The sequence below is a fragment of the Ictidomys tridecemlineatus genome, chromosome 11, assembly GCF_052094955.1.
Source record: "Ictidomys tridecemlineatus isolate mIctTri1 chromosome 11, mIctTri1.hap1, whole genome shotgun sequence".
Taxonomy (NCBI): Eukaryota; Metazoa; Chordata; class Mammalia; order Rodentia; family Sciuridae; genus Ictidomys; species Ictidomys tridecemlineatus.
In genome coordinates this window covers 114,570,438-114,592,222 of record NC_135487.1, presented here as the reverse complement: position 1 = coordinate 114,592,222, position 21,785 = coordinate 114,570,438, and the positions used below count along the sequence as shown (strand labels likewise).

The window sequence follows — 21,785 nt, the reverse complement described above, 5'->3', positions numbered from 1 at the left end:
TTATTTATCTTTGGAGTAAAGTATCTGAAATACTGCTGCAGCATATAAATTTGCCATAAATGATTGTTGGTGTGAAGGATGGACTAGTGGAAATTGGAATCTGCCAGGGAAATAAATACTCTCAGGATGCTCAATATCATGGTTTCCTTATAGAAGTACAGAAAATGTGGAAAAATTTGTAGTTGTGTTCCTCACCCAGATTTAACTTTATTTAACTCATGCCACACTACTTACTATAATGGTGAGCCCTGTCCCCTTACATAATTAATTTCATCTCAGTTTATATCCTGAGTAAAAGCAGTACCAAGATATAACATTTCTACTAGCATTGTTGGTGTGAACAATTAAATAATGGTTAATATATTTGAAGCACTATATAAATTTTAATTATTCTTGTATTTTTATCACTATCTCAACTTGGTTTGGGAGATTTAATTTAGTATATGAAATGTTTCATAACTTAAAGTACAAAAGTCTACCAAACATTAATGCTTGCATATTGATGGTATTCTAACTTTTCTCCCCTCATTTTAAAATTACTCCTAGAAATATATTTAAATGTTTTCATATAGATACACACTCCAGAAAAACAGGCAGATATCTGGTATGACCTGTTTCTCATGGATGAGCACTAAGAAATGCCAGTTTCTAGGGTTGGGGATGTGGCTCAAGCGGCAGTGCGCTCGCCTGGGATGCTTGCGGCCCGGGTTTGATCCTCAACACCACATACAAAGAGAGATATTGTGTCCACCGAGAACTAAAAAATAAATATTACAAAAAATCTCTCTCTCTTTAAAAAAAAAAAGAAATTTCAGTTTCTATTTTAATATTCTCAGACCTGTGTATAAGAGAAAATAGTCTAACCAGATCAATGATAGTGGGGCATCCTTTACACAAAATGTCCCATGCAACTTGTTCAGTTAAATTCTGACAGATATTTAGATGCTCCACAGTAGTAACTGATGTCAAGTGCCCTTCAGTTAGTCTCACATATGATCTATAGTTCTGTGGGTACATGGTCAATGTTCCACTGAAGACAGGGCCCTGGCTCCTATGCAGGCATTTTCTTCAATCTCTTTAACCAGTGTCTTAAAGTTTTTGATCTATTAAACACTGAGAAAATGGTAGTAACTTAATTCTGGGCACTCATATGAATAGTAAGAATTATGTAACAAATGATTTACATGCTCCAATTTATGAAAATAACTATCTAATGAAAGGCAGAGTTACTGAGATTCAATAACCCCAACATAATGCGTATGAAATGAAGAGAGTGGGCATAAAAATAAATACAGAGAAACACAAGAGACTCAGCCCAGGGAAGCCACAGAGCCCATGTCCAGAATGCACAGATACCATGTGAACAGGGTGGAATGCAAGAGATGTATTTGGAGTAAAAAACTGAATCCCATGAAATTTGGAGCTAGCATTTTTATCATGACATTGGGATAATTCCTATCCCAACATATGTATGTGTTTTTGAAGAAGAAAATAAAAAAGCAACATTAGATTTTTAGGTGATTAAAAAACAGGAAAATTATTCTCATAAAATACTTGCTGAAATTAGCTGAAAATCCAGCCTAAAAAGGTTTGTAGAAAGCAAAAAGGTGAACTTTTTTTTTTTTTTGCAGGAGGGACAGGTGATTGCACCCAGGAGTGTTTTACTATATCCCCAACCCCCAGTCCTTGTTATCTTAAATTTTGGACACTTTCTCACTATAGTGACTTAGGACATAACTAATTTGCCAAGACTGGTCCTGATCTTGGCATTCTCCTGCCTTTGACTCCCAAGTTCCTGAAACAATTGTCACATTCATGCCCAACTAAGGTGGAAATTTACTCATCTAGTCTATCTCTTTGCTTGTTTTTCAGCAGATAAAAGAAAGAAAAAGGTCACACACACACACACACACACACACACACACACTCTTTGTAAACGCAACAAAACTTGCAATTTCAAGGTACATGAAGTATTTCAAACCTAAAATTCAGGCATTGATAACAGGACCCATCAACTTCAATCTGTCATATTCTAGTTGGTACACTTGTCACCAAAGAAGAGAAAGAAATGTCTGCTATGAGCAAGTTTAACTAAAACTGCAAGTCTTCATTTGAATTGATACTTTTTGGAAGATCCTGGAATATTCCTTAGCTCAGAAACCTTTACCAGCACGTTCATTCAGACCCTGAAATATACCCGAGTGATGAATAGTAGGTGTCTAAGACTTTGAGTCTCCTTCAGGAAATCGGGCCATATTTCACAAGTGTCTGTCATCCTTCTTCCATGACTGCCTTCAGACATTTGGGAATCAGGATGGAAAACATCTCCACTACTGTAGTCTAATTACCATTTTCTTTTCTTCAAAATCATACAAATTCCTAAAGTTTACAGTATTGTACCTTAATTAATGTGCAAATGTGAATTCTGTGATTATTCAGTGACTGCATAAACCTGTCATTAGAAAATAATTTTATGAAGATTATTTTCAATTCTGAACATCATTAATAAAGATTTGGGTGACTGGAGCAGCAAAAAATGCTTTAGAATATTGTAAATGTTTCATTAAAGATGAAATATTTTTCCTCTAGGTTATTTTAAATTGCTGTTATTTGCTACAGAAATGTCAGTGAGAATACAAAAAAAACAGGACTTTGTTTTATTTTTAGGGGATTCAGTAAATTTAATATAAGCAAAATATATCTTGCTTTTTATGAAATTGCTACTTATGCAAAAATTACTGTTTTAAATTTTATGTATTTTCCTAATGATTCTTCATTAGTAAAGAATAAAGCTAGTAGATCAGCTGCGAGAATGTGACAATTCTAGACATTTTCTGGATCAAGAAACAATGATTTTTAACATAAGGGATGTAACCTGTAGCCAGATCAGTGGGCCTATATTTATGTATAATAGCATTACTCTGCCAAGCCATGAATAAAATAATGTTTATTTCATTAAAAGTTTAAAATTCTTCAGTTTTCTCTCTTTGCATCTCTGGGAATTTTTTTTTTTTTTTTTTTTTTTTTTTTTTTTTTTTTTTTTTAGAATAGAAAATTCAGTGAAGCTACATCAAAGAATGACTAACTCTGGAACATTTTGGTGTTAAATTCTATGTCCTTTCTCAATTATTTGCATTAATAGAGAAGAACTCATCTTACAGGTGAAGCAGACACTTCCAGAAATATGACAGGTATTAAGGAACAGTGTTTTCCAACATGAAGAGATATTAACTTTCACTAGATAAATGTCCCGGGGCTGTGTATACTAATATCACTATAGAAATGTCAATTATAAAAACATTTTAGGAGCTGGGAATGTGGCTCAAGCAAGAGCGCGCTCGCCTGGCATGTGTGCGGCCCGGGTTCGATCCTCAGCACCACATACAAACAAGGATGTTGTGTCCGCCGAGAACTAAAAAAAAAATTAATAAAAAGAATTCTCTCTCTTTTAAAAAAATAAAAACATTTATATTTTACTTCATACAAAACTCAAGATTATTCTACTATTTTCTTATCTTGATGCATCCCTAGGACAGTTTTTAAAATTGTGAAATATTTTGATAACACAGAATGCTAAATCATACCCATTTTTACATTTTTGTGCTTGCTAACTATTTTTGATTCTTTGTAGTTATGTCCATCATTAGGATACACTTTGACCTTATCACAATAACATGGAATACAATTTGTTCTAATTTTGTCCCCAGCACTTCACTTCTCACATTCTTTCCTCTACTCCTTCTACTCTATTGATCCCTGTGCAACTTTTTAATTTTTAACTGGGGGTTGAACTCAGGGTCACTCAACTTCTGAGCCACATCCCCAGCCCTATGTTGAATTTTATTTAGAGACAGGGTCTCACTGAGTTGCTTAGTGCCTTGCACTTGTTGAGGCTGGCTTTGAAATCATCATCCTTCTGTCTAGCATGTGCCACCGTGCCTGGAAATCCCTTTGCAATTTATATGTAGTATTATTTTTACTTATTTGAAAATTAGTGCCTGGTGAATGTATTTGATATTGTGATTCATTGTGGTATATTCACATATGAAATTTGGTCAGATTAATTCAACTGTTCTTTCCTTTTTCTGTCTCTCCTTCCTTCCCCTCAACACACTTCATCTATTATTCTGATCTTTTTCTCAATTTTGATTAAATTTTCTCTCTTTTTGTTCCTACAATATTTTCAAAGGACACTAAATTTTTCAAATTAAGAATAATATCTATGTATAAGTGAAGAAGATAATTAGTCACTATATGTAATGAAACTGTAAATGTTTTAACGACTGATTAAAATTACTAGACAATATGTTGTTTATAATTTGGGCACTGATGTGTCTAGTTAATGAAAATTCTTTAATTCAGAAAATCAGAGTGAACCTATACTTAACTGATGTTTCTGAAGAAAGTTGACTAATTTTAATGTCTCAAAATTAAAAAAAAACAACAAGGGGCTGGAGATGTGGCTCAAGTGGTAGCGCACTCTCCTGGCATGTGTGCAGCCCGGGTTCAATACTCAGCACCACATATACATAAAGATGTTGTGTCCGCCGAAAAGTGAAAAATGAATTTAAAAAATTCTCTCTCTCTCTCTCTCTCTCTCTCTTTAAAAAAAATTTAAAAATAACTGATGAAAAATACCTCATTGTTTTGATAATAATATAATCATCCGAGTTCAATAGAAAGAAAAGAGCTGAGTGTCCCTTCTCTAGCTATCAAAACCCTCACCAAATGGGGAGAGAGGAGTGGAGTGCTAGAGAACAATGTTGTTCGATTAACTAGAAGACAATGTTTTATAACAATGATTACCACCTCAAGGATAATCTTGATAAGATGGCTGAAAAGATGTGTTATTTCAAGGGAGAAATGGAAACACAGCTCTCAGAAATATGATAAATGAAGAGTGTAACATATACAGTCTAAACCATCCCATGAAGCAACCTAGTAGGATCAAAAATGGAATAAGAAGCTGATAGTAACCTTCAAAACAGGAAACCTGTGAGCAACACAGGAGGTCCCTGCCCTGCATATGAGCCCTGTATTTAAGCCCCCATCCTGAGCCTGTCAGAAGAGTTAGCACCCCATCCTGTGCAGACTTCTCTCACTTTCCCTAGAAGGTTTATAAACATCGAGTTTCTTTTTATATCAACACCTGTCCAAAATCTCAGGGCCCCCAGGGCTCTCCTGAGAATTTTGTGTAGATCAGACAAACAATGGTGAGAATCTCAAGTCCTGAGCTGATTTTCCATGGTAAAAGTGACTTGAAGAAGCCTCGTTTTTCCCATCCATAAAGCTTGACAGTTCCCAGTAAGACATAAATCCAAATTAACATATAGTACTTGCTTGCCAAGGACCTGTGAGCATCCTTTGGGGAAGAGGAAAAACAGTTCAACATGAGTAAGCCACATGCTCAAGACCACAGAGCTGAGGAAAAGTGGAGGGTGAGGTCTTATGCATACACATGTTTCTTTAATCCTTCCAGTGCTCATATGCAGGGCAGGGACCTCCTTTGTTGCTCACTAGACATGCTCTGAGTCTACATTCTTCCTGGCACATAGCTGGTGCTCAGCACCTGCTCAGGCACATTAATCCAGTATGGTCAATAGCTGCATTTTGCAGATGAGTGGACTGTGACTCAGAGTTGAGTGAATTGCTTCAATGGCGTCCAGTTCTGAATTGGGATGTCCAAGTGTGATCATACTCCAGAACCAAGGTTGGTCATTGGTCCCTCAACCAATATTATGTGCATAACCAGAGAAAATTCTGCAGAATCCCATGCATTCCATTTCCATTGGGAAGTCACCCAGAGTGGCACAGTGAGAGAGAGTGGAAGATGCTTGCATATGTGTTCGAGGTGATGAAATAGGAGATGTAGGGAGACTAGGTGGAGCCAACTGTGCAAGATGGAACCAGGTGTGGGCACATTTAGATTTAGCAAGTGATCATGGATTTAAGTCAATCCTGCCATCCCTCAGTATTATAATTGATAAAAGAGAATGATTCTGTGGGCTTAGTGGAAACCAGAATATGGGAAGGGTGTGTCTGGGGGTGTTCATTGGTGTCCAGTTGGACCAGAAGTGATGGGCAGATTGGATCAGGTGAAGGCAAAACCTGAGAAGTGGATCCCACTGGGTGTGAAGGAAGAGACATGGTAGGCAGCTGGGAGAGGTGAAAATACTCTGAGAATCCTGTCAGATGTCATTGTGGATTGAGGCTGTTCAGACCCAAATGGACAGGGGGAAACTTGTGCTTCACTGGCCCAAGATATGACCCCCAAATCTTTCCATGGATGTCTCAATTTCCCAATGGAGGGAGGCAGGAGACACCAGTGCCCAGCCTTCCTCCTCCTCCTCCTCCTCTCTCTCTCTCTCTCTCTCTCTCTCTCTCTCTCTCTCTCTCTCTCTCCCCCCCCCCTCTCTCTCTCTCTGGACTTTCTATGTACTCGAGTGGGCCGGGTGCTGCATCTCTCATTTGTGACCTTGTGGTCCTCTTTCCCTGGAAAGGATACTACAGAAAGTCACCCTAGTGACTTTGCTTCTCAGGAGAGATCATTTATCCCTGGCTTATTCACAGAGCCTTCTTCTGGTGCCTGATGTGTAGACAGTGTGACTTGGAGGTCCAGAGAGGGCAAATGTGTGGTGCAGCAGCCATTCACTCCAGGCTCATCTGCATTCAGAGTTCAAGATTTTAGACCCGCAGACAGGGACTCCCTAGTACCTGGGCATTGGGTGAAGTGTAATTTGGAGGTGTGGCCTTGGTCCCATGCAGGATGACTCCAGGAGTTTCACTGCATCTGTAAAGGTGAAAAAGGATGGAAATGATGCCTGCCTCCCAGGCTATTGTGAAGCAAAGCCCAGATTATGGTTCTCTAAAACATGGTATGGGATACACATTTTGATAGTGTCTTTTATATATAGAAACATTCTCTTTGTAATTAAAAAAATACTTGTTTTTATTAGTTATACACGATAGTACAATATATGTTAACATAAATATAAGGAGTAGAATTTTCAATCTTCGGATGCACATGTTGTGGAGTTACACTGGTCATTTAATCATATATGTACATAGGATAGTAATGTCTGATTCTTTTTGTAGCTTTCCTTTTCCCGTTTCCCCTCCCTCCCACTTTGTCCAATCTAAACTACTTCTGTTCTTACCTCACCCCCACACACCTGCATTGTGTATTAGCTTCTGCATATCAAAGAAATCATTCAGCCTTTGGTTTTTTGGGGGGACTGGCTTATTTCACTTAGCATGATAGTCTCCAGTTCCATTCATTTACCTGCAAATGCCCTAATTTCATTCTTCTTTATGACTGAGTAACATTCCCTTGTGTATGTACACATACCACTTTTTCTTTACCAATTTATCTGTTTAAGGGCACCCATGTTGGTTCCATAGTTTACCTATTGTGAATTGAGCTTCTCTAAACATTGATGTGGCTGTGTTACTGTAGTATTCTTATTTTATTTTATTTTTTTTATTTATTTTTTTTCATTTTTTTTATTGGTTGTTCACAACATTACAAAGCTCTTGACATATCATATTTCATACATTAGATTGAAGTGGGTTATGAACTCCCAATTTTACCCCAAAAGCAGATTGCAGAATCACGTCGGTTATACATCCACAATTTTACATAATGCCCAATTAGTAATTGTTGTATTCTGCTAACTTTCCTATCCCCTACTATCCCCCCTCCCCTCCCCTCCCCTCCCTTCTTCTCTCTCTACCCCATCTACTGTAATTCATTACTCTCCTTGTTTATTTTCCCATTCCCCTCACAACCTCTTATATGTAATTTTGTATAGCAATGAGGGTCTCCCTTCATTTCCATGCAATTTCCCTTTTCTCTCCCTTTCCCTCCCATCTCATGACTCTGTTAAATGTTAGTCTTTTCTTCCTGCTCTTCCTCCTTGCTCTGTTCATAGTTGCTCTCATTATATCAAAGAAGACATTTGGTATTTGTTTTTTAGGGATTGACTAGCTTCACTAAGCATAATCTGCTCTAGTGCCATCCATTTCCCTGCAAATTCTATGATTTTGTCATTTTTTATTGCTGCATAGTACTCCATTGTGTATAGATGCCACATTTTTTTTAATCCATTCATCCATTGAAGGGCATCTGGGTTGGTTCCACAGTCTAGCTATTGTGAATTGTGCTGCTATGAACATCGATATGGCAGCATCCCTGTAGCATGCTCTTTTAAGGTCTTCAGGGAATAGTCCGAGAAGGGCAATAGCAGGGTCAAGTGGTGGTTCCATTCCCAGCTTTCCCAGGAATCTCCAAACTGCTTTCCATATTGGCCGCACCAATTTGCAGTCCCACCAGCAATGTACAAGAGTACCCTTTTCTCCACATCCTTGCCAGCACTTGTTGTTGTTTGACTTCATAGTGGCTGCCAATCTTACTGGAGTGAGATGGTATCTTAGGGTGGTTTTGATTTGCATTTCTCTGACTGCTAGAGATGGTGAGCATTTTTTCATGTACTTGTTGATTGATTGTATATCCTCCTCTGAGAAGTGTCTGTTCAGATCCTTGGCCCATTTGTTGATTGGGTTATTTGTTATCTTATTGTCTAATTTTTTGAGTTCTTTGTATACTCTGGATATTAGGGCTCTATCTGAAGTGTGAGGAGTAAAAATTTGTTCCCAGGATGTAGGCTCCCTATTTACCTCTCTTATTGTTTCTCTTGCTGAGAAAAAACTTTTTAGTTTAAGTAAGTCCCATTTGTTGATTCTTGTTATTAACTCTTGTGCTATGGGTGTCCTATTAAGGAATTTGGAGCCCGACCCCACAACATGTAGATCAGAGCCAACTTTTTCTTCTATCAGACGCAGAGTCTCTGATTTGATATCAAGCTCCTTGATCCATTTAGAGTTAACTTTTGTGCATGGCGAGAGGAAGGGATTCAGTTTCATTTTTTTGCATATGGATTTCCAGTTTTCCCAACACCATTTGTTGAAGATGCTATCCTTCCTCCATTGCATGCTTTTAGCCCCTTTATCAAATATAAGATAGTTGTAACTTTGTGGATTAGTCTCTGTGTCCTCTATTCTATACCATTGGTCCACTCGCCTGTTTTGGTACCAGTACCATGCTGTTTTTGTCACTATTGCTCTGTAATATAGTTTGAAATCTGGTATCGCTATACCGCCTGATTCACACTTCCTGCTTAAAATTCCTTTTGCTATTCTGGGTCTTTTATTTTTCCATATGAATTTCATGATTGCTTTATCTATTTCTTCAAGAAATGCCATTGGGATTTTGATTGGCACTGCATTAAACCTATAGAGAACTCTTGGTAATATCGCCATTTTGATAATGTTAGTTCTGCCTATCCATGAACAGGGTATATTTTTCCATCTTCTAAGATCTTCTTCTACTTCTCTTTTTAGGGTTCTGTAGTTTTCATTGTATAAATCTTTCACCTCTTTTGTTAGGTTGATTCCCAAGTATTTTATTTTTTTGGAGGATATTCTGAATGGAGTGTTTTTCCTCATTTCCGTTTCAGAAGTTTGTCGCTGATATACAGAAATGCCTTTGATTTATGCGTGTTGATTTTATATCCTGCCACTTTGCTGAATTCATTTATTAGTTCTAGTAGTTTCTTTGTAGACCCTTTTGGGTCTTCTAAGTATAGAATCATGTCATCTGCAAATAGTGATAATTTAAGTTCTTCTTTTCCTATTTTTATGCCTTTAATTTCTTTCGTCTGTCTAATTGCTCTGGCCAGTGTTTCGAGAACTATATTGAATAGAAGTGGTGATAGAGGGCATCCCTGTCTTGTTCCAGATTTTAGAGGGAATGCCTTCAACTTTTGTCCATTCAGAATGATGCTAGCCTGAGGCTTAGCATAGATAGCTTTTACAATGTCAAGGTACGTTCCTGTTATCCCTGGTTTTTCAAGTGTTTTGAACATAAAGGGATGCTGTACTTTGTCGAATGCTTTCTCTGCGTCTATTGAGATGATCATATGGTTTTTATCTTTAAGTCTATTGATGTGGTGAATAACATTTATTGATTTCCGTATATTGAACCAGCCTTGCATACCAGGGATGAATCCTACTTGATCATGGTGCACAATTTTTTTGATGTGTTTTTGTATTCGATTCGCCAGAATTTTATTGAGGATTTTTGCATCTAGGTTCATTAGAGATATTGGTCTGTAGTTTTCTTTCTTTGAGGTGTCTTTGTCTGGTTTCGGAATCAGGGTGATGTTGGCCTCATAGAATGAATTTGGAAGAGCTCCCTCTTTTTCTATTTCCTGAAATAACTTGAAAAGTATTGGTATTAATTCTTCTTTAAAGGTTTTGTAAAACTCCGCTGTATACCCATCCGGTCCTGGGCTTTTCTTAGTTGGTAGTCTTTTAATGGCTTCTTCAATTTCATCCATTGATATTGGTCTGTTCAAATTGTGTGTATCCTCCTGACTCAGTCTGGGCAAATCATATGACTTAAGAAATTTATCAATGTCTTCACTATCTTCTATTTTATTGGAATATAGGTTTTCAAAATAATTTCTAATTGTCTTCTGTATTTCTGTAGCATCTGTTGTGATATTGCTTTTTTCATCCCGTATGTGAGTAATTTGAGTTCTCTCTCTTCTTCTCTTTGTTAGCATGGCTAAAGGTCTGTCGATCTTATTTATTTTTTCAAAGAACCAACTTTTAGTTTTGTTAATTTTTTCAATAGTTTCTTTTGTTTCAATTTCATTGATTTCCGCTCTGATTTTAATTATTTCTTGCCTTCTGCTACATTTGCTGTTGTTTTGCTCTTCCTTTTCTAGGGCTTTGAGATGAAGTGTGAGCTCATTAATTTGTTGGTTTTTTCTTTTTTTGAGGAATGACCACCAGGCAATGAATTTTCCTCTTAAAACTGCTTTCATTGTGTCCCATAGATTCCGATATGTTGTGTCTGTATTTTCATTTATCTCTAAGAATTTTTTGATTTCCTCCTTTATGTCTTCTGTAACCCATTGATCATTCAGTAACATATTGTTCATTTTCCATGTGATGTAGGATTTTTCCTTCCTTCTTTTATCATTGATTTCCAGTTTCATTCCATTATGATCAGATAAAATGCATGGTATTATCTCCACCCCTTTATATTTACTGAGGGTTGCCCTGTGGCATAATATATGGTCTATTTTTGAGAAGGATCCATGAGCTGCTGAGAAAAAAGTATATCCATTTGATGATGGTTGATATATTCTATATATGTCAGTTAAGTCTAGGTTATTGATTGTGGAATTGAGTTCTATAGTTTCCTTATTCAACTTTTGTTTGGAGGATCTGTCCAATGGTGAGAGAGGTGTGTTGAAGTCACCCATAATTATTGTGTTGTGGTCTATTTGATTCTTGAACTTGAGGAAAATTTGTTTTATGAATGTCGCAGCGCCATTATTAGGTGCATAAATATTGATAATTGTTATGTCTTGTTGGTGAATGGTTCCTTTTAACAGTATATAATGTCCTTCTTTATCCCTTTTGATTAACTTAGTCTTGAAGTCGATTTTATTCGATATGAGGATGGCCACCCCTGCTTGCTTACGAGGACCGTGTGCGTGGTATATTTTTTCCCATCCTTTCACCTTCAGCCTGTGTATGTCTTTTCCAATCAGATGTGTCTCCTGGAGGCAGCATATTGTTGGATTTGTTTTTTTAATCCATGATATCAGCCTATGTCGCTTTATTGGAGAGTTTAAGCCATTTACATTCAGAGTTACTATTGATATATGGTTTGTACTTCCATCCATGTTTGATTATTTATCCTTTTTTTTAAAAAAAAATTTAGTTTGTTTCTCCATGATTATTTTTCCCCTCGCCCTCTGTCTTTACCGAGGCACTTCCCTCTGATGGTTTTGGTTATTGTTTTTCATTTCTTCCTCGTGTAGTGTTTTGCTCAAAATGCTTTGCAATGCTGGTTTTCTGGCTGCAAATTCTTTTAACTTTTGTTTATCATGAAAGATTTTTATTTCGTTGTCATACCTGAAACTTAATTTTGCTGGATACAGAATTCTTGGTTGGCATCCATTGTCTTTCAGTGTTTGAAATACATTGTTCCATGACCTTCTTGATTTCAGTGTCTGTGATGAAAAATCCGTTGTTAACCTTATTGGTTTACCCCTGAATGTAATCTGTCTCCTTTCTCTTGTAGCTTTTAATATTTTCTCTTTGTTCTGTATATTGGATATCTTCATAACAATGTGTCTTGGCGTTGGTCTACTGTGATTTTGTGTGCTCGGTGTCCTGTATGCTTCTTCAATTTGTATATCTGTTTCCTTTTTTATTTGTGGAAAGTTTTCTGTAATTATTTCATTCAGCAGGTTACTCATTCCCTTGGTTTGAATCTCTGTACCTTCTTCTATCCCGATGACTCGTAAGTTTGGCTTTTTTATGTTATCCCATAACTCTTGGATGTTTTTCTCGTGATTTTTTACCAGCCTTTCTGAGTTGGCTAGACTCTTTTCAAGATGAAATAATTTGTCTTCATTATCTGACATTCTGGCTTCTACTTGCTCCACTCTGTTAGTGATACTCTCAATTGTGTTTTTAATTTGGTTTATAGTTTCCTTCATTTCTAAGATTATGGTTTGATTCTTTTTTATAATCTCTATCTCCTGATAAAGGTGCTTAACTTCTTCTTTTATCTGTTTGTGTAATACATTCTCAATGTGTTCTTTCGCTGATTGAATTTTCTGTCTCGTATCCTCTTTAAGGTTCCATTCCATCTGTCTAAGGTGTTCCTTGAGTTCTTTATATGACCATTTTTCTGATGCCTCTAGGTCTTCCTGAATATTTAGGCTGTCCTGCATTGTTTGTACTCCTTTTCTTCCTTGCTTTTTGAAGCTGCTCATGTTACTTCTTCTTCTGTTTGACTGCTGAGTTACTGTTTACTCCTATAAATTTATTTGATGCTTGGGAGGAAAGGTATTAGAAGGGAAGGGAAAAAGTCACTGTAGCTGCAGGTTTCAATGAAGTTATCTCCTCTGCCGCAGTCTGATGACGTCAGTTGTCTGCCATGGTGGTATCTCTTGCAAATGGCGACAGTTCGTTTCCCTTTGCCAGGTGACCAATGCAACGGGTGGGTCCTTACTGTCTCTCCCACGCCCCGTTTCAAACCTGTGGCCACTACCTATGAAGGCTCGGTTGGCATTTACCTCCGTAGGATCAGAAGGGCTGACCGGTTGTTTCAGCCGGATGGATTAGTGCTGAGTCACAGCTGTTTGTCTGCGGGAAGCAGGCGAACGGGAGCTTGAATTCAGCCGATCCAGGTTCAGTGTGTGTTCTGAGAGGCCCAAACAGCTCGCCCCAGATCCACGTCAGTTCAGCATTGCCTAGTGATCCTGAGCAAACAGAATTAGGCTGTTTACGACTCCCTATGCTTGCACAGCTGAAGAGGTCAGAGACTTGATCTCTCTGCGCCTACCGCCATGTTGGAATAGAGTATTCTTATTTTAAATCCTCTGAGTATGCATCAAGGAGTGGGAAATTTGGATCAAAAGGTAGTTTAATTCCAGGTTTTCCAAGGAATCTCCATACTGCTTTCCAGAGTGGTTGTCCCTATTTGCAGTCCCACCAGCAATATATGCGTGCACTTTTTACCCCACATCCTCACCAACATTTATGTTACTTGTATTCTTGATAATTGCCACTCTGACTGGAATAAGATAAAATCTCAGTGAAGTATTAACTTTAATTTATCTAATTGTGATAGATAATAAACACTTTTTTATGTGTTTCTTAAATGTTCACATTTCTTCTTCTATGAAGTTCTTGTTCATTTCTTTAGCCCACTTATTGATTGGGTTATTTGTTTTTATGCTGTTAAGGTTTATGAGGTCTTTGGGAGATTAATGCACTATCTGAGGTGTAGATGGTAAAGATATTTTCCCATTCATTAGGCTCTCTCTTCATGTTCTTTATTGTTTCTTTTGCTACAAAGAAGCTTTTTAGTTTGATTCCATCCCATTGATTCATCTCTTTTATTTATTTATTTGTGATGCTGTGGATTGAACTCATGGCCTTATGGCCATGAGATAAGCATTCTACAAACTGAGCTATGTCCTCAACCCCCATTGGTTGATTTTTAATTTCACTTTTTGCACTTTATCAGTCTTGTTGAGGAATTTGGTTCCAAAACCAACATGATATAGATTTGGGTCTACTGTTTCTTCTATTAGATACACGGTTTGTGTTCTAATGCCTAAGTTCTTGACCCACTTCAAGTTCAGTTTTGTGTGGGGTGACAGGTAGGGATCTAGTATTAGATAATTCTATTTATGTGAGTTTTTCAGGGACTCACATGTGCTAGGCAAATGCTCTACCACTGAGCCACAATCCCAGCCTCCAGGGTCTTCTAAGTACAAAATCATACCATTGGCAAATTGAGATTGTCTTTTTTTTTTAAGTTATAACACTTTAATAATTTAAATAGAACCAACTTCAGGGATGCACATACATAAAATTCAAACAACGTAATTGAACAGTATATTTAAACGCATCAAATTCTTAAAAATCCCCCCCCCAATAGAGTCAGTATCACGAATATGAAAAAGTAATTTTGAAGTACTACAGACCATAGTAAAACAGACAAGATGAGTATTTTGCATTTACCAATGAGACAAAAACCTGTTGATACATCCCACTTTCTAAGAACACTTCTAGGGAATGTCAGGACAAAGTCATTCCAAAGGAATACAAATGATCTTCAAAAAATGATTGTTTATTTATTTATTTGCAGGGCTGGGGATTGAACCCAGGGCCTTGCACATGGTAGGCAAGTGCTCTACTGCTGAGCTATGTCTCTAGCCCTGCAAAGAGGAATTTATAGCTAACAAATTTTTTGGTCCTCCAAGTCACACTTGTTTTTACTTTAAAATACCAAACATGAGTTGGAATTCTACCTAGAAATGTCTAAATATTAAGCAGGTTAATGTTTATTCCAAATTAAATTTAACATGGAACTCAAGAATCAACCACCATTGGACTTTAGAAACTCCAACTACAGGGGAAAGTAGTAGAGATTTTTTTATAAAGGAGAGAAACCTCGACCATCTTGCTCCATTGTAAGCTAAATGGCAAGTAAGTGGCAGAGATAGAATGACCACAGTTTAAGCAAGCAACGTAATTCCTTTTTTTAAAAAAGAATGAATAAATGTGAAGAGCACTATGCTGATGGAATAAAACACTTCTTTGTAGAATTAACTGTGTCTGTTTTTGTGGGAGAGTTAGGTGTTTTTGTTTTAATTTGGCCCACACTGCCCCAGTGGAACAAAATTTAAGATAAATGGTAATAAGGCAACAGCTTCTGGACTGAAAGGCCTACACCACCTGAACAGAGTCACACTGAGGACAAGACCCAAGACCCACACTGACCACAAGGAAAACAAGACCAGAGTTCTCAGTGCATTTTCACAAACACGACAGCACAGCTCTGTGAGGACAGGGGCACAGCTCCCAAGGCAGGCCACAGACAATTCATCTGCACTCTTTTGGGTTCTTGGAAGCTAGAGTTCTTCAGACCTGACAATGATGAGCATTCCCAAAAGTTTCTAGAAATCCTTAGAAAAATATTTCATAAGATCAAAATAAAAATGTCCAAGAAACTTCTAAAGAGACAGCTGTGGGACTAGTTATCTGCTGTGTGAGTACTAAGACTTATAAAATAATGGCTTTTGAAAAAAAGGCAAAAGTATCTACAGGCTAACTGGTGTGATATTCTCATCAAGGCACAGAGAGTTAAATGTCTAAATCCCTGTATGTTGACGTGAGAATAACTCGTAAGCAACTCCAGGAACTAATTCCCTGAACTTGAATTAAGAAAGAAGGTGGAAATGTGCCTTTTTAACTCACAGTAAAATTGAAAAAAATAGATATTCCACCACCTTCCCTTGGTGACTAATGTTAAAAATGGATAGCTGATAAATAAATAAAAACGAAATGTCATTTGTGAATTTATAAACATGATCGAAGCAGAGCTGATGGACTTTGAATTCACAGAGCAAGGCTGCACACTGTTCGTGAATTATTAGAGCACTTTCAGCATTTCTGTGGCAGAGGAAAAGGAACTGCTTTTCCCATGCCCGATTCTCCTATGCTGATAAGACAGATCACTGTCGGATTTCATTCACATACACAGATTCTCCTCCTCCCCAGCACCCTTGGGTTATCTGAATGGCAGTGGTTTGTGCATGTAACTTAGGCTGCTGGCAGTTCACCTTAGACACTGCCCCTACAAGGTGGCAAGAAGAAAGCGCAGGGCTTACCCCTATGTGAATCATTTTTAATTTGACTTTATAAATAATTTTAAATACAATTATTGACAAGGCATAAAGTTAACATCTGTAACAAATGAAAAGGGGAGGCATGATGAAAGACAACACCATTAGCAGTCGGACCTGCGCGACGCCATGCTCCAGTTCAGCTCCGAATGAGAGTGAGAAACTCCTCCCGCGTCTTGGGATCTTCCCGGAACATACCCAGCATTGTACTGGTCACAGTTTTGCTGTTCATTTTCTGCACCCCTCGCATTACCATACACATGTGTGTTGCTTCAACCACTACCCCAACTCCTGCAGGCTGCAAGGCTTCCGTGATTGCCACTGCAATTTGTTTTGTAAGACGTTCTTGGACTTGCAGTCTTCTACTATAGATTGCTACAATCCGGGCAAGTTTGCTGAGGCCAAGGACTTGCTTGTTAGGAAGATAACCGATATGGACCCTTCCCACAAATGGAACTAGATGATGTTCACACATGGAAAACATATCTATGTCCTTCATAATCACCATCTCATCATGATCTTCATCAAATACAGCATCGTTCAGGACATCTGAGATGGTCTCTTGGTAGCCCTTGGTGAAGAACTGCATGGCCCTGGCCGCCCTCAAGGGCGTCTTGAGCAACCCCTGCCGCTGGGGGTCCTCGCCCAGAGAGCGCAGGATGGACGAATAGGCGGCCGCCAGGTTGGGGAGGTTCAGCTCGTTATCTTCCACACCGCGGCTTCTCCGCCGGCACCCGAACCGGGCCCTTCTCCATGGTACCGCTGCTACCGCTCCGGGAGACCCCGGGGCGTCTCAGGGGGCTGCAGCTAAACTTCGCAGGTGGCGGCCCGCAATGACCTGTGGCCCGAATCACCTGAGGACGGTAAGCGATCTGGCAGAGACATGCCGCCCGTCTTTTGAGTTTTTAATTTCCTACTTGATTCCTTTTAACTTCTTTCTTTTGTATAATGGCTCTGTCTAGAGTTTCAGGGATCTAGTTTAATAAAAGTAGTGAAAGAGGGCATTTTTTTCCTTGCTGCAGTTTTTAGAAGGTATGCTTTTAATTTTTCTCTATTTAGAATGCTGTTGGGCTTGGGTTTAGCATATATAGCTTTTACAATGTTGAGGTATGTTCCTAGTATCCCTAGTTTTTCTAGTGTTTTGAACATGAAAGGGTACCCTATTTGTCAAATACTTTTTTTGCATCTATCGAGATAATCATATGATGATTATCTTTAAGTCTATTGATAGGATAAATAATGCAGATTGATTTTCTTATGTTGAAACAGCCATGCATTTTTGGAATGAACTACAAATGATTGTGGTGCACTATCTTTTTAATATGGTTTGGTATCCAATTTGCCAGAATTTTATTGAGAATTTTTGCATCTATGTTTATCAGGGACACTGTCTGAAGAATTCTTTCCTTGTTGTGTCTTAATCTGGTCTTGGTAGAAGGGTGTTACTAGCTTTATAGAATGAGTATGGAAGAGTTTCTCTTGTTTTCTATTTCATGGAAGAATTTGAAGATAATTCGTGTTGATTTTTTATGGAAGGACTTTTAGAACTCAGCTGAGCATCCAACCTGGGATTTTCTTAGTTGGTAGGCTTTTGGTGGCATCTTCCATTTCTGTGTGTTGAATCAACCTTGGGATTTTTATTCCATCCTCAAATCTCAAATTGATCTGTTTAAGTTGTGTACATCCTCCTGATTCAGTATGGGTAGGTCATATGTATCTAGAAATTTATTGATGTCTTCAAGGCTTTCTATTTTATTGGAGTTAAATTTTCAAAATAACTTATGATTATTATCTGTATTTTAGTACAGGTGTCTGTACTGTCTGTCATGATATTTTCTTTTTCATCATAAGTTTTAATAATTTATCTCACCTTTAATAATTTATCTCTCCTTATTAGCTTATGTTAATGGTTTATCATATTTTATTTATTTCACAAACCAAATTTTGTCAATTTTTTAAATAATTTCTTTTGTTTTAATTATATTGATTTTAACTCTGATTTTAATTATTTTTTTTGTCTTATGCCGTTTTGGTACTTATTTGTTCTTTTCCTAGGGTATGAGATGCAATATTAATTTTCTTTTAATTTGACTTTCTTTCTTTTTTTTTTTTTTAATGAATGAGCTCAATGCAGTGAACTGTTCTCTTAGAACTGCTTTCCTACTGTCTCAGAGATCTTGATATGCTGCTGTGTGGCTGTTCTCATTTACTTGAAAGATTTTTTTTTTATTCCTGATTTTTTCCTGGTGTCCATTGGACATTCAATAACATTTTATTTAGTCTTCATTTTTTTATTTTATCCTAGATTTCTAATTTTATTTCATTATTTTCTGATAGATGATATAATATTATCTCTATTTTTTGTATTTGTTAAAAGTAGTTTTGTGGTATAAGATATTATCTCTTTAGAAAAAGATCCATGTGCTCTTTAGAAGAAAGTATACTTTATCATTGATGGATAAAATACTTTATATGTGTCTGTTAAGTCTAAATTAATGATTATAATATTTGAGTATATTTTTTATTTAGTTTTTGTTTATAGGATCTATCCAGTGATGACAGAGGTATGTTAAAGTCACCCAGTATTATTGTATTATAGTCTATTTGATTCTTGAAATTGAGAAGAGTTAGTTTGTGTATATAGATGTTCCATTGTTTGGGGCTTAAATATTCATTATTGTTATCTTTTATTGATGTATGATTCCTTTAAACAATATAGAATGTCATTTTTGGTATTTTCTGATGAACTTTGGCTTAAAATCCACTTTTTCTGATATGAGGAGGAAACTGTTCATTCAACGACATGTGTGATATGTTTTTTTTTTTTTCAATTTTCAACCTCAATCTGTGGATGTCATTGCCTATGAAGTGAGTCTCTCAGAGAGAACATATTTTTGAATCTTATATTTTACTTCAATCTCCCAGTCTATGTCTTTTGGATAGATGAATTTATACTATTTATGTTTAAGGCTATCATTGAGAAATGATCTCATTCCCAGTCATTTTTTATTTATTTCTAGTCTTTATTATGAAAAAAAAATTATTTATTAATTTCTCCTTTGATTATTTATTTAGTGTCATTAATCTTTTTGTTGGCTTTTACTTTTCAAAAATTTTATCTTTATGGAAATATCTTGCTGAAAATATTGTGTAGTGCAGGCTTTCTAGTTGTGAATTTTTAATTTTTTTATGGAAAGCTTCTTATAATCCTCTAATCTGAAGCTTAATTTTGCTGTGTATGGTATTTTTGTTGGCACCCATTTTATTTCAGAGCTTGGTAAATATTATATGAAGACCTTCTAGCTTTGAGGGTCTATGTTGAGCAACCAGCTGGGGTCTGAATTGGTTTTCCTCTAATGTTACATGCCATTTTTCTCTGGCAGTATTTAAAACTCTACCCTAATTTTGTATGTTAGAAATTTTTATAATCATATGGCTTGGTGTGGATCTGTTATAATTTCATACATTCAAGGTTCTGTAAGTCTTCAGCATTTGATTTTCCATTTTATCTTTTAGGTTTGGTAAATTTTCTGATATTATTTTACTGAAGAGATAGTACATTCCTTTGGTTTTTATCTCTGCTCCTTTAAATATCCCAATCTTTCTTTTGGTCTTTTCAGGTTACCCCCTATTCCTTGGAAGTTCTGTTCATGGTCTCTTAAAATTATTCTCCATAAACTCTATTTTAAAGGTTATATGTATATTTTTTTTTCATTGCATGATACTATCTTCCAAGTGGTCTAGTCTGTTGATGATGATTTTCTTTGAATCTTTAATTTGGATTATTGATTACTTCATTTGGAGGATTTCTGCTTGATGTCTTTCAGAATTTCTCTCTTTACTGTCATGATTCTTCACTTCCTGAATTTTATCTCTAATTTCAATACTTAAATTATCCATTATCTTTGGATCAGTTTAATATGTTCATTCTAATCTCCTTCTCTTTCATTTTTTCCACTGTGGAATCAATAAATTCTGTTATTGGAGGATCTTGTATTTTGGGGGGTGATGTTTTCTTTTTTTCAGGTTCTTTTTTTGTTTCTACCCATTTATCAGCATGGATATGAGGCAATAGGGTTTCTATCCTATAAACATATTGTGTCCCTACAGGGGAAGACAAATAATCAACCAAAGCAAGCACTATACATCCTCAAACCAAATAGTTTTTACAAAAATGTTTACAGTTTTGTCACAACAAATGTAAAGAATATCTTCAGTTATTGCCTATGACTATATACCATAGGGTCCTTTGGATCACATATCTGATAATTCTTCATATAATTTTGTATAGGCTACATTGAAAACTGAATTATAATTATATATATATATTTTTTTTTTCTACCAGGGACAGTGTGAGCTTCTTCCTGGCTCCAGTAGTTGGGAACAGGGATGTCCTTCCAGTTTTTCTTAGAACATAGTCCTGCTTGGGCTCTGCCTTAGCCTTAACTATGGTCAGTGGGCCTCTGATCAACTCAAGCACATCCACCAGCTCTGCCTTGACTTTTCCATATTTTGCTTCATTTGTTCTTTTCTCTTTTATTATGGAGACTTTACAAACTTTTAAATTAAGGTTTAATTGCTGTACATAACAGTTGAGTTCATTCTGACAAATACATACATGCTGTTTCATTTCTTTTTAAATCCTCTTTTAAATTTTATTTGTCTTTTTTTTTGTAACAGTGATTGAACCCAGGGACACTTAATCACTGAGCCACATTCACAGCCCTTTTTTCCTTTTCTACTCTGAGGCAGGGTCTCACTAAGTTGCTTACAGCTTCACCAAGTTGCTCAAATTGGCCTTGAACTTGCAATCCTGCCTCAGCCTCCTAAGCCACTGGTATTACATGCGTGTTTCACCATGTCTGGCTCTTCTTTAAGTTTGACTGGCAGCTTGAATCGTAAAGTTGAGGACTTGGAAATTATGTAATACAGGACCCTGTAGTACCTAGAAAACAAGTGCTCTATGTGACAGTGCTAAGGGAAGGAGGTTTCTGTCACAAATGGCAGGAAGAGGGCCCTCAGAGCCACTGGGAGGACTCAGAAGGTGCCAGGAATCTCTCACCCCAGAGTCCAAGAATTAAAAAGTATGAAATAAGTGTACACTAATTTAAAGTTGGGATCAAGGGCCTAAAATTTATATTGACTACATGATCTGACCCTTCAGCTCCTTCACCCCTCTGAGTCAATAGAACTCATGTCAGGGAAAATTTTTGAGTATAGCTCTCCCCTGAGTACTATCATCCAGGAAAGAATTAAAAAATTAATAAGCAAATGAAATGTTCCACTTGGGACACCATGGTTCTCTCCTCCCCAGAGGAAATCCTAAAACACTTATGGAGGCACTAAAATTGCAGACTTGCAGAGAGATGAGTTATGATGGTTTTTCTCAAGTCATCACACCTCCTGAAAGTCCATCTGGGTAAGTACCTCTCTGTTCCACAGAAGCAGGCAGCATCAGAGGGCAGGCAGGGCCTGGAAAGATTATGGAGGAAGCCAGCT

The 21,785-nt window shown here is 37.0% G+C and overlaps 1 protein-coding gene across 1 annotated transcript; it reads right to left on the bottom strand.

Annotated features, from left to right (window-relative positions):
• Nucleotides 1–16,267: 16,267 nt before the first annotated feature.
• LOC101973044 (GTP cyclohydrolase 1) lies at nucleotides 16,268–17,171 on the bottom strand. The gene is made up of 2 exons (XM_040289082.2): nucleotides 17,141–17,171; nucleotides 16,268–17,057 (listed from the first exon to the last, which is right to left on the bottom strand). Exons 1-2 carry the CDS (start codon nucleotides 17,169–17,171, stop codon nucleotides 16,426–16,428), a joined length of 663 nt encoding a protein of 220 aa, XP_040145016.2. The 3' UTR covers nucleotides 16,268–16,425.
• Nucleotides 17,172–21,785: the final 4,614 nt, after the last annotated feature.

What these genes read in the sequence shown, in the direction of transcription:
- LOC101973044 (XM_040289082.2), bottom strand. Translation starts at nt 17,171, where the DNA reads ATGTCTCTGCCAGATCGCTTACCGTCCTCAG. An exon ending in AGATCGCTTACCGTCCTCAG is followed by an intron (nt 17,058 to 17,140) that starts GTGATTCGGGCC and finishes GGTCTCCCGGAG; the next exon opens with CGGTAGCAGCGGTACCATGG.